Source organism: Accipiter gentilis, chromosome 8, assembly GCF_929443795.1.
Source record: "Accipiter gentilis chromosome 8, bAccGen1.1, whole genome shotgun sequence".
NCBI lineage: Eukaryota > Metazoa > Chordata > Aves > Accipitriformes > Accipitridae > Astur > Astur gentilis.
Genome location: NC_064887.1, coordinates 18,216,243 through 18,230,136, shown reverse-complemented (window position 1 = coordinate 18,230,136; position 13,894 = coordinate 18,216,243). Strand labels below are relative to the sequence as shown.

At 43.4% G+C, this 13,894-nt stretch overlaps 1 protein-coding gene and 1 long non-coding RNA gene across 3 annotated transcripts in view; one reads left to right on the top strand and one right to left on the bottom strand.

Moving 5' to 3' along the window:
* PKN2 (protein kinase N2) overlaps nt 1–1,654 on the bottom strand; it is a 56,091-nt gene extending 54,437 nt beyond the window's left edge. The window contains exon 1 of the mRNA XM_049809169.1: nt 1,292–1,654. Within this exon, the coding sequence (XP_049665126.1) occupies nt 1,292–1,339 (48 nt within the window). The 5' untranslated portion in view covers nt 1,340–1,654. The remainder of the gene's footprint in view (nt 1–1,291) is intronic.
* Nucleotides 1,655–1,983: 329 nt separating this feature from the next.
* LOC126042289 (uncharacterized) overlaps nt 1,984–13,894 on the top strand; it is a 168,803-nt gene continuing 156,892 nt past the window's right edge. For both annotated transcript variants that reach the window (XR_007507101.1, XR_007507100.1), the window contains exon 1: nt 1,984–2,306. This is a non-coding gene — a long non-coding RNA (uncharacterized LOC126042289). The remainder of the gene's footprint in view (nt 2,307–13,894) is intronic.

The following is a 13,894-nucleotide window of genomic DNA, read 5'->3' as shown; positions in this document are numbered from 1 at the left end:
AGCCACTGATTAAAGTTCAGCATTTTAGATGGATTCTTAGCCTTCAGCCATCTCATGCGCTACAACATTAAGTAGACTGCTACATCTCAGTTGTGCCCTCTTTTCCTTTGTTACTCAAGTGAGCACACTGCTAACACTTAAAGTTACAGGAAAATGTAACAGCATTTAGGAAATAAAATGTCTCCTTTTTAAAGCATGCCTTTCTAATTTCTATTTGAGCATTAAATTCAATGCTTTCCATTTATGGCCTTCTTGGGCTAATTGTCCAACTAATAAATTCAGAGACACATTCTTTGCCTGGTTAACCGTAACAACTTGCATAGATTTAGTGGTGTATATTAAAAAAAAAAAAGAAAAAAAGCAAAAAAAGAAAAAAAAAAGAAAAAAGCAAGTAAGCTGTCTTCTGGACAAGGAAGCGGAAGAGCTAGCAGGTTGAGCTGACATGTAAAGATAAGAGCACAACAGCAAAGCTCCCGAATTGCATCTAACCCTGCAGCTGACAAGCAGAAAAGTTAACAGTTGCAAAGGCAACCAAAACTGGCCAAACTGCAGGCATGGATGCGAACAACCAACCCTCGAGTTTTCAGGGCCTTTTACGGCCTTGCGGGGTGGTCTGGGGTTTTTTTTGTGGCGACGAGAACCCCTGCCGTGTGCCAAATAACGCTGCTCGGACCATTTTCTCCTCTTCACAGGCTCCGAGCTCAAGGCCTGCATAAAGGAAGCTGCTCCCACTCCTGCGCGGTGCCGCGCAGAGGGGAAAAGCTCTTTGCTTGGCCCCGAGGCAGGCGGTGCGGCGGCTACCGGGAGCCCCTCCGGCCGGCGCCCCGGCGAGCGCCGTGCCCGGGGCGGGGGGCGGCGAGAGCCGCCGGCCGCCGCAGCGGCTCCGGCGGGCGCGGGCAGCCTCCGCGCTGGCGGAGGGCGCTCCCCAGCCGGCGGGGGCCGCGGCCGGGGCGGGGGGCGCGGCCCGGGGCAGGCCCTGCCGCGGGGACGCGGCCGCTCGGCGCGGGGAACGAGGGAGGCGAGCGCAGACAAAAGCGGGTCGCGGCCGGCAGCGGGGTGGGGCCGTGACCGGGCGGCGGCGCCTCCGCTCCCGGGGGAGGGCGGCGGGAAGCGGCCTGGGGTGGGCACGGGCTTCCGCCACCTCCCCCGCCCGGCCGCGGGGCGGGGTGGGCGCCGAGCGGCGGGCAGGGGGTGGCGGGGCGCGGCGCGGCGGGGCCGGCGGCGGCTCCGTCCTCCCCGCGAGGGAGGGGAGCGCGGCTGGGGCGGCGCCCGGAGGGCCGCCGCCGCTTACCTGGAGCTCGGTGAAGAGGATCTCCCTCTCGGCCGCGTTGGACGCCATTGCGCTGGGGTCTGAAGTCCGCACCTGGACGACGCTGCTGCTGCCGCCGCCGCCGGCGGGGAGGGGAGCGAGGGAGGCGGGTCCGGGGCCGGGACTAAGGGCGCATCGGGGGCGGGGGGAGCGCTCCGTACTCAGGCAGGCAGGCGGGGGGACGCGGGAGGGGCTGCTGCCGCCGCCGCTGCTGCTGCTGCTGCTGCTGCCGCCGCTACCGCCGCCCCCCCTCCTCCTTCTCCTCTCATGGGGGTCGCGCCGGGCGCCGGGGCGCGGTGCCGTACGGTCCCCGCCGGGCCGCGGTGCGCTCCCCCGCCGAGGCGCGGCGCTCGGCCCTGGCAGCGCTGGGCCGCCGCGGCTGCTGCTCCTGCGGCCGCCGCGGATGTCGCACCATTTGGCTGTCACCCTGTCGCAAAAGCGTCGCTGCTTTGCGGCTCCCGGAGCACGTGACGGTGGGGGGGGCAGGAGGGAGGAAGAGCGGGCTCCCCTGGAGGCGGCCGGCAGCCCGCCCCCGCCCCCCCTCGCGGGCAGAGCGGCGCGAGGCGCGGAGCGCGGGCTGAGCGCGAGGGCGCGCCTCGCCCCCCCTCCGTGGCCCCTCGGCCTCCCCCTCGGTCTCCTCGGCGCCCCCTCGGCCTCCCCCTCGATCTCCTCGGCCCCCCTCCGCCCCCTCGGTCTCCTCGGCGCCTTCCTCCCGCGTCGCCGCGCTTCCCCCTTCTGTAAAGCTCCAGCGCTGGGAGTCCTGTCGTTTCCTCCTGTAGTTGGGGGGTGGGGGAGGGGGGCGGTGTGTGGCACATCCCTGGTGTTGGGGGTTGCTGGGGCTCGGCTCCGCCAGGCCTAGGAGACGGGTAAAACCTGGCCGGGTTTTAGCAAAAAGCAGCTAGCTCAGGAAGGAGAGGTCGTGCTTGTCTCAAGCGCCCGGAGAGAGGGCAGCCACCTGCCGCCCTGGGGACCTGGAGCAGTGGCCCAGGAGGTTGTGGTGAGTGGGTGCTGTTAATGCCGTTCTTGCTAGTTTAAAGGGCTAAGCGTGTGTACTTGGGGTGCTTGCTGACTTTCGGGGGGGTTGGCACTGCTCGGTTAGCCTGCAGAGTAATAAGCTTCTGAGAGCTTCAAAGTCAGTTTGAGTGTCTGGGAGGAAATGGTTTCTCTTCCCTCTTGGCGGCATGTGACACGAGCGTTTATTCTCAGTTTCCTGCCGGTGTCAGTTGTTTTGGGTTTTTTGTGTTGGTTTGTTTTTTGTTGTTTTTTCTTTTTTTTTTTCCACCTGTCCATAAACACGTACTTTCTGTTGGCTAGTCTATACGCACATGCACTCTCATTCCAGCTTCATATCGGATGTTACATTGGGCTAATTGAACTCATGCAGAATGCTGTGTGGAAGCAATTAAAACTGTTTTTTTTTATCTGTGCAGTTCATGTCAAACTCATGTAAACTGAGGCATTTTTGATAGATTCATCTTCATGTAAGCATCAACATTTGTTCTGTTTATGCTAGTGCATCTCTGTATGGCTACAGGCCAGTAGTGGTATGTTTGCTCTAGAACTGCAAGATAAATTTTGGAGTGTTCTTTTCTGGTTTTTTTGTTGGTGGTGGTTTTGTGTTTTTTTTTCTTTGAGAAAGGAGGGAGTGGGAGGAGTAAACATTAAATTACCACTACTGTTTCTACCAAATTTGAAACATTTTAAGTGTTTTTATACTTCCACTGTTGAGCACCAAACAAACTAGACAATCTGAAGTACTGTCTGTTGTGCAGTACAAAGGAAGTTTATGAACATATGCACACAGTTAATTTCACATAAAAAAAAATTAAGATAGTTCTACAGTAACAATGCACATCTTTACAGAAATTAGACTTTTTCACTGACTTATGCCTAAGTAACTGTGTTGATATGGTTTGTAATCTTGCACATGCACAAATCTACATATAGACTTAGTCCACTTGAAGCTGATGGCTTAATTTCTGTTCTGTGTGGCCAGATGATTACAGGCTGGGAGGAAAAGGGGATAGCAATGAGGAGGAAAAATTTACCTGCCAGTTGTCTAACAGTGACTATTTTACAAAAAATATAGAAAGTTCATAAATCTGGGGTTAACAGTTTTAATGCAAGATTTTAATTACTGTTCACTGCTCTATTGATACATGACAGCAATCAGTGAGGAAAACATATCTTAGCCATCACAAAGGAATATACAACATCTGAGGCTAAATGGGAAATTGTGTTAAATTGTATCAGGAACTGGTTTAGCTCTTGGATAAAATTTTTGGAGGATACACCTGTGCTGAATGTAAATTCCTCAAATGCATTTTGGATTCAAGTGATTTTTTTTGCCTACTGTGCAGTTTTAAACTACCTGAAGAATGCTAAGGTGGGAGGTCATGTAGGTCACTTTTCTGAGTCTGGGCATCAGGTAAACATCTTTATGTGATCAAAAGCCACAAGGTACATAAGTCATACATTGTGGTTATACAGAAGGGGAATTTCAGAAATCGTTCGTATTAATTGATTGTGAAAAAGGCTGTGTGTGGGAATCCTAGTTATTCTTCACCAGACTTCCTGGCTCAGTTTTTCCCATAGCCAGAGTTTCACATTATCCAATAAAATTTGTGCTAGCACAGCTTTGCTGTCAGTTGTATGAAGTAGTCTTGTTTTAGCAGTTGCACGTGAAAAGGCATGAATTGGCTTTACTTGTGCAGCATGGTGCAGTTTTTGGCACACTGTGGAAGAAGGCGGATGGCAAAGACGTTTATACAATAATTTCTCATTTTGAGCATGATACAATGATGCCAAACTGCACTTAAAATTCATTTGAACTGGTTTTGAGAACAGATGCTTAAGGATATGTAGAAGTAGTCAGAAATTACTAGATTACTGTGATTTAGTGACTTCATATACTTGTCAGTGTGTATGTGGTCCATTACTGCAGCTCATCTGCTAGCCTGCTCTAACTGCAAAGGAGGAGTCAGTGTGCTAGCATGTATATTTTACAAGATGTGGTCAGAGGAAAACACAGATTGTGCCCCAAAGAAAATCCGTAGATGAATGAGTGGGTGTCAACAAAGTTAGAGAAGCTTTCAGATTCTGTCTAAAGCAGGCAGCTGACTTTAGTTGATGCTTAACCTAGCCTACCTATTCAGTGTAGCCTAAAACATGTTGTTATCCCTCTCAAGACAGGGCCTATAATCTTTTTCATATTCCCAATGTTATTTACACAACTTGGAAAGACAAAGTCCTGGATTCTTTTATAGAAGTGTAGTGGTACAGGAATCAAAGGAGGAACTGGTTTGAAAGAACAACATTTGCTTAGCTAAATCTCTGTTACTTTCTCCAGAGTCTGGAAAACACAGGGCCGTGCTGGACAACTGTAGCTCTACGTTTAAGTACTGTGACAGTGAATTACTGAGCAAGAGAGAACATTCCAAGTGAGTCCCAAAATAGAAGGCAGTTAAGTACGTAAGTCTGAGAATTTAGCATTATATGGAATCCTGAGTTCAGCCTGTGCCTTAAAATATCTGAATGCTATTTCTTCAGCCATTATTCTGTTAGCTCATTTCCTACACTCAATTAACATGCTAGAAAAGCAAACTGAATGAAAGGGATGTCAGTACCATTGGCTAATGCCTTTAAATACTTCTTTTCTTCAGGTTGTGTTATTAAAGTCTTTGTCCCAAAGACCTGGAAAAGTAAATAGCTGAGGCTTCTGGTGTTCCAGGTGGTGCAAAGCATACCTTGTGAACCCTTGAGCATAGTACAGAACTCTGTAGAAAAATATCCAGGATGCTGTAAGCAATATCTAGGGTATTTTTTAGAATAGGTCTAACTAGTCCTATATATCATCTAAGGAAGAGCTTGCCTTCACTTGGTGATGCATATAGAAATGAGGATTGAGGACATGTGTGAAGAACACGAGAAAGGTGTTAATTATTATATTATTATACTTGCTGCCAGCAAGAGTCTACCAAGAAAAAGTTAAGTTTTTGTTTAAGCTTCTCGTTAATCTTGCTTGTTCAAATTAGTGATGTATTCTAGAGGGACAACAGTGTAGAGACATGCTTGGGTACAGACTAAATGAAACTCTTGGGGAGGAAGAAATTAGGTATCATTCTACATGCACTGCGTTAGTAGGTATGTTGGGGCAGAGCAATGCTAGGCCATCCCACCACCTTTTTAGGCACAGAACAAACTCTAGGAATTAGTGACTTTTTAATGGGGTGGGGTAAAGATTATTTTATTTTGCAAGTAATATTGATACCTGTTAAAGGAAATTCTTCTAGGCTGAATCCTCTGAAAACCTTATGAAATCCTGGAGCTATGAGGCACAGGAAAAGTGAGAGGGGAGAATGTATACGTCTTTGTCTTCTTTGTTTGTTTACTTCAGCCTGGAGATGTTGAAAAAATATTAATGGAGAATAGTACTTTTCATCTTCCTGTTTTGCTTCTCAAATCATTGTGGGAATAGGAGAAAGCTTTGCTTTAAAGAGCTTCCAATAATAAGTCTTGCAGTAGGTTTAGGAAGAAATGTGTCTAGATCAGGTTAAACTTTGAGATAAAAAAAGAAATTAATATAATAATCTCTCTTAGACCACCAACTTGCTGGTGTTCATTAAAGAAAATGCCCAACAGGAGGAGAAAAAATCAAAGGTGTGGATAATTTTAATGGGTTTAGCTTGAGAATGTTGTTTCCTTTCTCAAAAACTCACTTCTTCCATAGGATTTCTTAGAAGTTACTTACCCGCCTTTCACTCAGATTTCTTAAAGGGAATTCTATGTAAGAAAAGGCTCCTGAGAGAGAGCATGAGAGCTCTCTGAGGCTCTTACAGATGTGCCACTGACAGTGAAGAGGACAAGATGATGACATCATAAACAGAAAACTAAAATGACTACGTAAGTTTATTTAGCTCTTGTGCATGCAAATTTTGCATATTCTTAAACTATTCCTTTATTACTCTCTTAATTACACAGCTAATCTTACAACTTTTGAGTGGATTGCTGTGATGTAATCATAACCCTGTTAGCAATTGCTGCACACTTTCTAGTTAAAATTTGTCTTCTGTGTTTACATACTATTACCCAGGGCTAGGCGTAGGCATGTTATCATCCAGCCAAGTAGGCAGATGCTATGAGGAGTGGAGTGCAACAAACCTTATCTTACTATCTGTTTTATTAATTCTGGACCCTGGGAAGCCTTGCAGTCAGTGAGAAAAGAGTGCTCCAGGGGAAGGAGGTTCATTCCTGTTATTGCCTCCTCTTCTTCTTTTCCCTTCTTCTCTTACAAGGGAAAATCTGCCTTATGCCAGTTAATGTCAGTGGAAGCCTGTAGAGAGGAAGTGCGCTACGTGTGCAGAACCAGCTGTAAGATCAGACCTCATTTCTTTAAAGGAGATCAACTTGGATTATTTGAAGTAATAACAAAATGCTTTATGCCTTTACATTAAGGCTATGATCCTGCAAGTGGATCAACATGATGGATCTTTACACCTATGCTAAGTCCCAGTGATTCTAATTAAACTTGATTATAGGATCAAGATTAACATACTTGATGTTGTTTCTGCAATGAGTTGCACACAGATGGACTCTTGTGCTTTCATTGAATCCACTGAAGTGAATAGGGCCTGGTGCAGCTTTGGTAACATCAAGGCCTTATTTTCAAAGAATGTAGGTAAGAGATCAGTACAAGCAAGGTAACTATATCTTTGGATAGTTCCTGGTTGTCCCAATGCTTTATTTCTGTCAATTGCAAGCACATTAATTCTAATGGTGGCTGATCTAAAAGTACCTTAGTTCATTACAAAAACAAGGCAAGATGCATTCAAGAGTGATTCAAAATATGTTATCCTGTTATGAAGAACACTGACTTTCTGAAGAAATGTAGGCGGCTGTGACCTGAAGTTGCTATGAATAGACATTAGAAAATTGGGGCTCTGGAGATAATTGGAGGATTTTCACGTGCATCTTTAGGGTGTGCAACATTCCATGATTCTAGGAAAATCAAATTCCTACAGAAGGCTTTACAAATATAAAACAAACAAACAAAGAGTTTGAGAGTCACAACATAGCTGAAGTCCCAGTCTGCATTTGGAGGAAAGGGGAATGTATTGCAAAGGATGAGTCAGATATGGGCATCCCCAGAGAAATCTTTGCTAAGTAGGAGATCCATGCTTGAAAGGCTGCTGCAGAGATGTGTCTCTCTTGCATGCTTCTAAGGTGGGATTTGACCTGCCTTTGGAAAGTCTGTTGCTGCCAGCAATACTAGACTGCAGATCTGCTAGCAGCTCCCAGCATGGTGTGCAAAAGGCAGAAGGTTGTCCATTCTCCTCTGCATCGTGGTGCTGACAGACTGGTTTCACCCCGTGTTGTGGAAGTTGATGCATGTGACTCATGAACTTTTGGTTGTCCTCAACAAATTTTAATTTGCTGTTTTGAAATCTACAGCAAAGACTGACAGAAACAGGAACTATGTCCTTTGCCTGAAAACATATACAGCTGCAGTGCCGTGTCTGGTGATAGAGTGTCCATACATCAAAGTTTTCTTAGCTCTAATATGTTTGTGGACATTATAAACAGCTATGCCAAATGATCCTGAAACAGACTTCATCAGACACTCAGTCTTAGATGGTAATGATTTTTGGTTGTGATTAACCTGATGGCTGTTTTTTCTCTCCATGTCTTTATCTCCTCTCAGAGACAGTAGCCTGCATGTGTAACTCTGTCAGGGATTCAAGTCCTAAGTAGTTATTAACTTGTACTTAGTATGCAATGTCTCTGAATTAAAAGGGCAGATCTATCTTCATCTAATGAACACTTAAAACAAGAGAGTTACCAGGCAGGTTTATAGCTAGCTCTAATTGCATTCTCCTTGCTCTGCTGGGACTGACATCCCGAGGAGAGAAGAGAGCTTAACAACTTTCAGAGAAAATGACAGTTGCATCAAACAATATTAAGAGAAAGACACATTTAAAAAATGATAGTGCTGATACCAAATATGTTACTGCTTCCCCTTCTCTCTTCCTTCTCTTCAGTCCCTGTCTTCTCTCACCCCCAATTCTTTTATTCTCATGTTATGGCAAACAAACTTGCTCTTGTGTAATTTAGTGCAGCTTTATGTTGCTTTGATTCATGTTCTGCTGCTTTTTGAACCCTGTGCTTCTGAGATGGCTTGTTATAGTGTATTCCACTTATTAAACTGTTTAGACATAAGTGAGGAAGTAAGAGTAGTATCTCTCTTTTTTCCTTCTTTTTTTCTTCTTTTTTTTCCTCCCTTTTTTCTTTCTATTCCTCCCTCCCTCTCCCTTTTTGGAATGGGATGGTCATGATAGGGGTGAGCAGGGAAGTTAATCACACACATTCCTTTTGGGATACCTTTTTAACTAGCTGTAACAAACCTCCATGCATTTTCAGGATGTTCAAAGGCATTTTCTCTTGTGTGAATGAATCTGCTGGCATTGTCGTGTTGCCTGAAAATATACACAATGTAGAAAAGCTTAGGTGAGATTTCTATACTGGAGACTAGTTGCAGAGTTAATTGTGGAGTGGCTCTTCTGACTGAAAAGTGAAATGATCAGGTACCTGAAAGAGCAACAATTAAATTCTTCTACTACTTTTAATTTGCTTAGGTACATAGATGCCAATGATTTTTATTTTTTTTTTTAAAGTGTAATGCATTTTCTTGTAAACAGTTAGTGTTATGGTTTAGCCTCTTTTTATGTTGAAGAGCAAACACTCTAAGGACTAAGCTGAATCAATTCAGATTAAGTAGCTTCAAAGTATCTTATTCACTGAAATCCTATACTGTCAGTATGGCCTTGGATTTGAACCATTTATTATGTTCACGTAATGAAACGTTCTAGTAGAAATATAAACCACTTTCAAGTTAGTTTGCTGCCTAGCAAGTAGTTTGCAGTTAGTGAACTTGTTTCTTCTTTGTAAGAAAAATGAAGCTAGAAGCTACTGAATAACGTGTGGGAAAATGTTTTGGAGCCTTGATCTGTTTCCTGTATCTACACTGTCAAGGAGCAGTCAGCTAGAGGCAAACACTGAGGTGGAGTTAATGGAGGAGAGGGTTGAAGTGTACTGGGTTGATATTTGAAACATGATAACCTGGATTTTCTTTACATTTGTTTACCTCTTTGCCTGCTGCAATGTTGACATGTTAGCTTTAATGAAGGCAGCTTTTATGCAAGTGTTAGAAATGTCTGTTAACTAATGGAATGCTTATTCAGCGTGCTCTCATTTGTTCCCTCTTAACTTGTTCTTTGCTTTCTTCTGTCTGTTCCCTACACACACCTCCTCCCCACCCCCCCCCGGAAGTAGTGCAGTGATGGAACAAAGCATGAAAATGAAGTGTAATCATCTAAAAATAAAATAATATGGTTTACCCTCCTCCTGTCCTATATTCTTTCTCTCCATCCTGAGATCCATCTAATAGGCCAGTCTTGAACTGCAGTGTCCTTAAAGACTATTTGATTGAGGTAGGATAGCTTAGCTTAATTGGACCTGAGCTGAATGTGGTCATAATATTGATGGAGATGATGGGGATGTATCAATGATATGTCCTCAGTATCTTTGGAATCATGGCCAAATTCTGTAGGACAGAAGTGCATAATTACCTTAAAAGTTGCATGAGCACCCTAATGTTTGGTTTTCATTAATCATGATAAATAATAGTAACAATTTTTAGAAGAAAGCACTGCATCTAGACATTAAAAGCATGTATTTTCACCACGGACCTAAATACAACAGTAAATCCAGTGTTATTTATACCTGCTATGCAGGTAGAAGTTGATTTAACATTAGAAAAGTGCAATAATAGGCAGGATAATAAAGTTGTTTACTGTATTATGAGGCATGCAGACTTTAGATACAGTAGACAGTATATTATAACTTATTTTCATAACATTCAGGGTTTCAAATCATACTTCAAATATTAATATTTCCTAAGTATAATACAACAGAAATTTAAAAGAAAAAGGTGAAGCTGAGGTCGGTTGGGGGTTGCCATTCACAGGCTGTCCTTAACTGTTTATTGCTTCCCCTTTTCCCAGCAAATCCAGTATTTAAGAAGGATTGTGAGATCCATGTAATCATTGAGGATTTACTTCCTTTGGTGCCTCAGAGCTGCGTTCAGCAACAACACTGTTGTTTTATTTGTTTTTTGAAGCATACATGTCACTTTTACAAGGTACAGATGGATGTTACTAGGAAGTATTTTGGATAGCAACAACTGTAAATTGTTGCTTGACATTAACATTTGAAATTTAGATAGACATAGCTTCAACATTTGGTCTTGCACGGACAGAAGGCACTGTAGTTCTACAGGGATCTTGGGTACACCTGATGTAAATTGGGACTCAGACTCGACCTCATTAGCCTTTTTCGTGTCAGTACAAAATCTTCATAATTCTCAGTTTTGATATTAAAATATAGAAGAATTCTAAATATATAATAGGCTAGGTTCAGGGTAGGCTTAAGGCTTCTAGTTTGGAATAATCTTTGCTGGCTAAATGTTCTGGTGTCTGTGGTGAATAGAGAGCATAATACTCTGATAAACTGCTTAATATTTCTTAATGGTTAATGTTTCTGAAGACTATGTGGTGTAGATTGGTGGATAAATTAATAGTTTAACTGAAGTGCTTTAGAATTGCAGTTTACTTCACACTGTTTCCAGTCTTTGCTGTAATACAGGTAAAATACAGAACCATTTGTGTTTATTCATATGCAACTTTCTTCTTTTTTGCATAATCTGTAAGGACACAGTATTTCTAAGTGTCCTAAGTATAAAAAGGAAAAATAAAAATTTGGTAATGGGAAGGGTATATTAGTGAAAGATCTGAAACTTCAAGAGGATTTTCTTTATAAATGGAAATTTTAATATTAAATTGCTCCATCTAGTGGCAAACTGCTAAAACTGATAATTTTTCTTTAGTGATTATTATCCTTTAGTAATGATTATTCCTTTTAAGAATTTAAGACTGAATTCTTTTCCATGGGAAGTCCTCTGCCAAGGGAACTCCATGTATGACAAGGTACAAACCTTGATTTTCCTTCCAGTTAGTTCTGAGGATTTTTGCTGTTTACTTCAATGGAAGCAAGCCTTATATGTCCAAGTGTCTGAACTGCTTTTGAGAACTTGATCTTAGTGCCTTAATACCTTTGGTTCGAGTTGTCCTTGGGGCTGTGAGGGAAAATGAAGAAACTGGATTGCATAAATAATACAGTAAAGATGAAGTCTCTGATTCTTTGGCAAAGACTTAATAGACACAGTGAATCATGTACAGAGTACAGCATACTGACGTGCATCTTGCGTGCTAACACAAGATAAATTTCTGTTGCAGATTGTTTTATTCAAACCTTAACTGGCATTGATATTGTACTTTTCATAATAATAATGAAGTAATTGAATGATTTGTTAATGTCAATATACCTTGTAAGCAATTGGAATTCTTATGCCAATCAAGGTGAAAACCCCTGTGTTTCCCAGTAATATGAAAATAGAGAGAAAATTCAGAAGGAAAAAGTTCAACGAAAGGTTTAATCCAGACATCTCTGATGCCTTCTTCCTTTGCACACCTTGAAGACACATTCTGACAAAAAGGAAGGGAGCTTTTGAGGAGACTTGCATATTTTCCTCTGCCCACTGGTGTGATCCCTTGTGCAGCTGGCTTTAAAGGGAACTCAGGCACTTCAGAATGCAAGATCATAGAACAATGAATCAGTTTCAGGGTGGTTGCGTGCTATTGTTTTTCTCTTTCTGAATGGAGCCCAAAACTGTGCAGCCAGCAGCTGAAGTACTGCAGAAACCCAAGAATATTTAAAAATGAAAAGCAAGAAAACCCCAAAATTTTCAGTACTAGATTTTAAAAAAAAAAAAGTATGACTGTTCTTGAGAATGTAATAGATGCACTGGACTTGCTGGCTCCCTATCCTTTGCTTTTGTCATTCATTTTTCAGTTTTGGTTAATCTGCTACATAAATAATTTATACACCTTTAATTTCCTGGTAGATGAATTCTCACTTCTTAGTTGATATCTGAATACTCCTTTTATATTAAGAAACTGCTCTTTAACACTAGAAGAGTTGCATTTTATTCTAACACTTGTTGTTGTTATTATTCACTTGAATAATGGAACATAAACCTTGTAGTGCACTTTTCCAGACTTCCTCTCCCCAATTAGGTTGGTCACTTAAAATTGCAGATCACTCTTCCTATCTTCCTTTCCCAGGCAAATGAACCCATTAAGTATCACAATTGCATAATTTCTCTACATGCTAACTACAGTTTCCTTGCAGCATGCATTTTAACCTCAGCTGTTACACTTTTTGCTGAGCTTGCAGTGTTTGAAATACAAGGTCCGATAATAGTGCATGAACAAATAATTAACAATGCTGTGAATTGGAATGGTGCTTTTAATCTTCTATGGTTCTTACATAGCTGAGGCCTTCTGTTGTGGTTTAACCTCAGCCAGCAACTAAGCACCATGCAGATGCTTGCTCACTCCCCCCACCCAGTGGGATGGGAGAGAGAATTGAAAAAAAGTAAAATTCATGGGTTGATGTGGTTTAATAGGACAGAAAGGAAGAAAATAATAAAATGACAATAATAGAAGAGTTGGAATATACAAAACAAGTCATCTACAGTGCAATTGTGTACCACTTGCTGACTGATGCTGTCGTGGTTTAACCCCAGCCAGGAACTAAGCACCACACAGCTGCTCTATCACTCCCTCCCTCATCTAGACATGGGAGAGAAAATATAACAAAGGGCTTGTGGATCAAGATAAGAACAGGGAGAGATCACTCTACCAATTACCGTCACGGGCAAAACAGACTCAATTTGGGTAAAATTAACTTAATTTATTGCTAATCAAACCAGAGTAGGGTAATGAGAAATAAAACCAAATCTTAAAACACCTTTCCCCCACCCCTCCCTTCTTCCCAGGCACAGCTTCACTCCTGAATTCTCTACCTACACCCTGAGTGGTGCAGGGGGACAGGGAATGGGGGTTATGGCCAGTTCATTCACACGTCTCTGACGCTCCTTCCTCCTCAGGGACAGGACTCCTCACACTCTTCCCCTGCTCCAGCGTGGGGTCTCTCCCATGGGAGATGGTTCTCCATGAATTTTTCCAATGTGGGTCCTTCCCATGGGCTACTCTTCCTCACGAACTGCTCCAGCGTGGGTCCCTTCCACACTGTGCGGTCCTTCAGGAGCACAGACTGCTTCCATGTGGGTCCTCCACAGGGTCACAAGTCCTGCCAGAAAACCTGCTCCAGCGTGGGCTCCTCTCTCCACGGGTCCACAAGTCCTGCCAGGAGCCTGTTCCAGCATGGGCTTCTGTCCTGGGTTCAGCTGGGATAGAGTTAATTTTTACAGGAACCTGGGAGGTGGGGGCATAGCCGGGGCAGCTGACCTGAACTAGCCAAGGAGCTATTCCATACCATGTGACATCCTGCCCAGTATATAAATGGGGAGCGGGCCGGGGGGTAGGCTCTGTTTTTTTTCGGTGGGGGAAGTGGCGGAGCGTCGGGTCCCGGGTGGTGAGCAGTTGCACTGTGCATCACTCTTTTTTG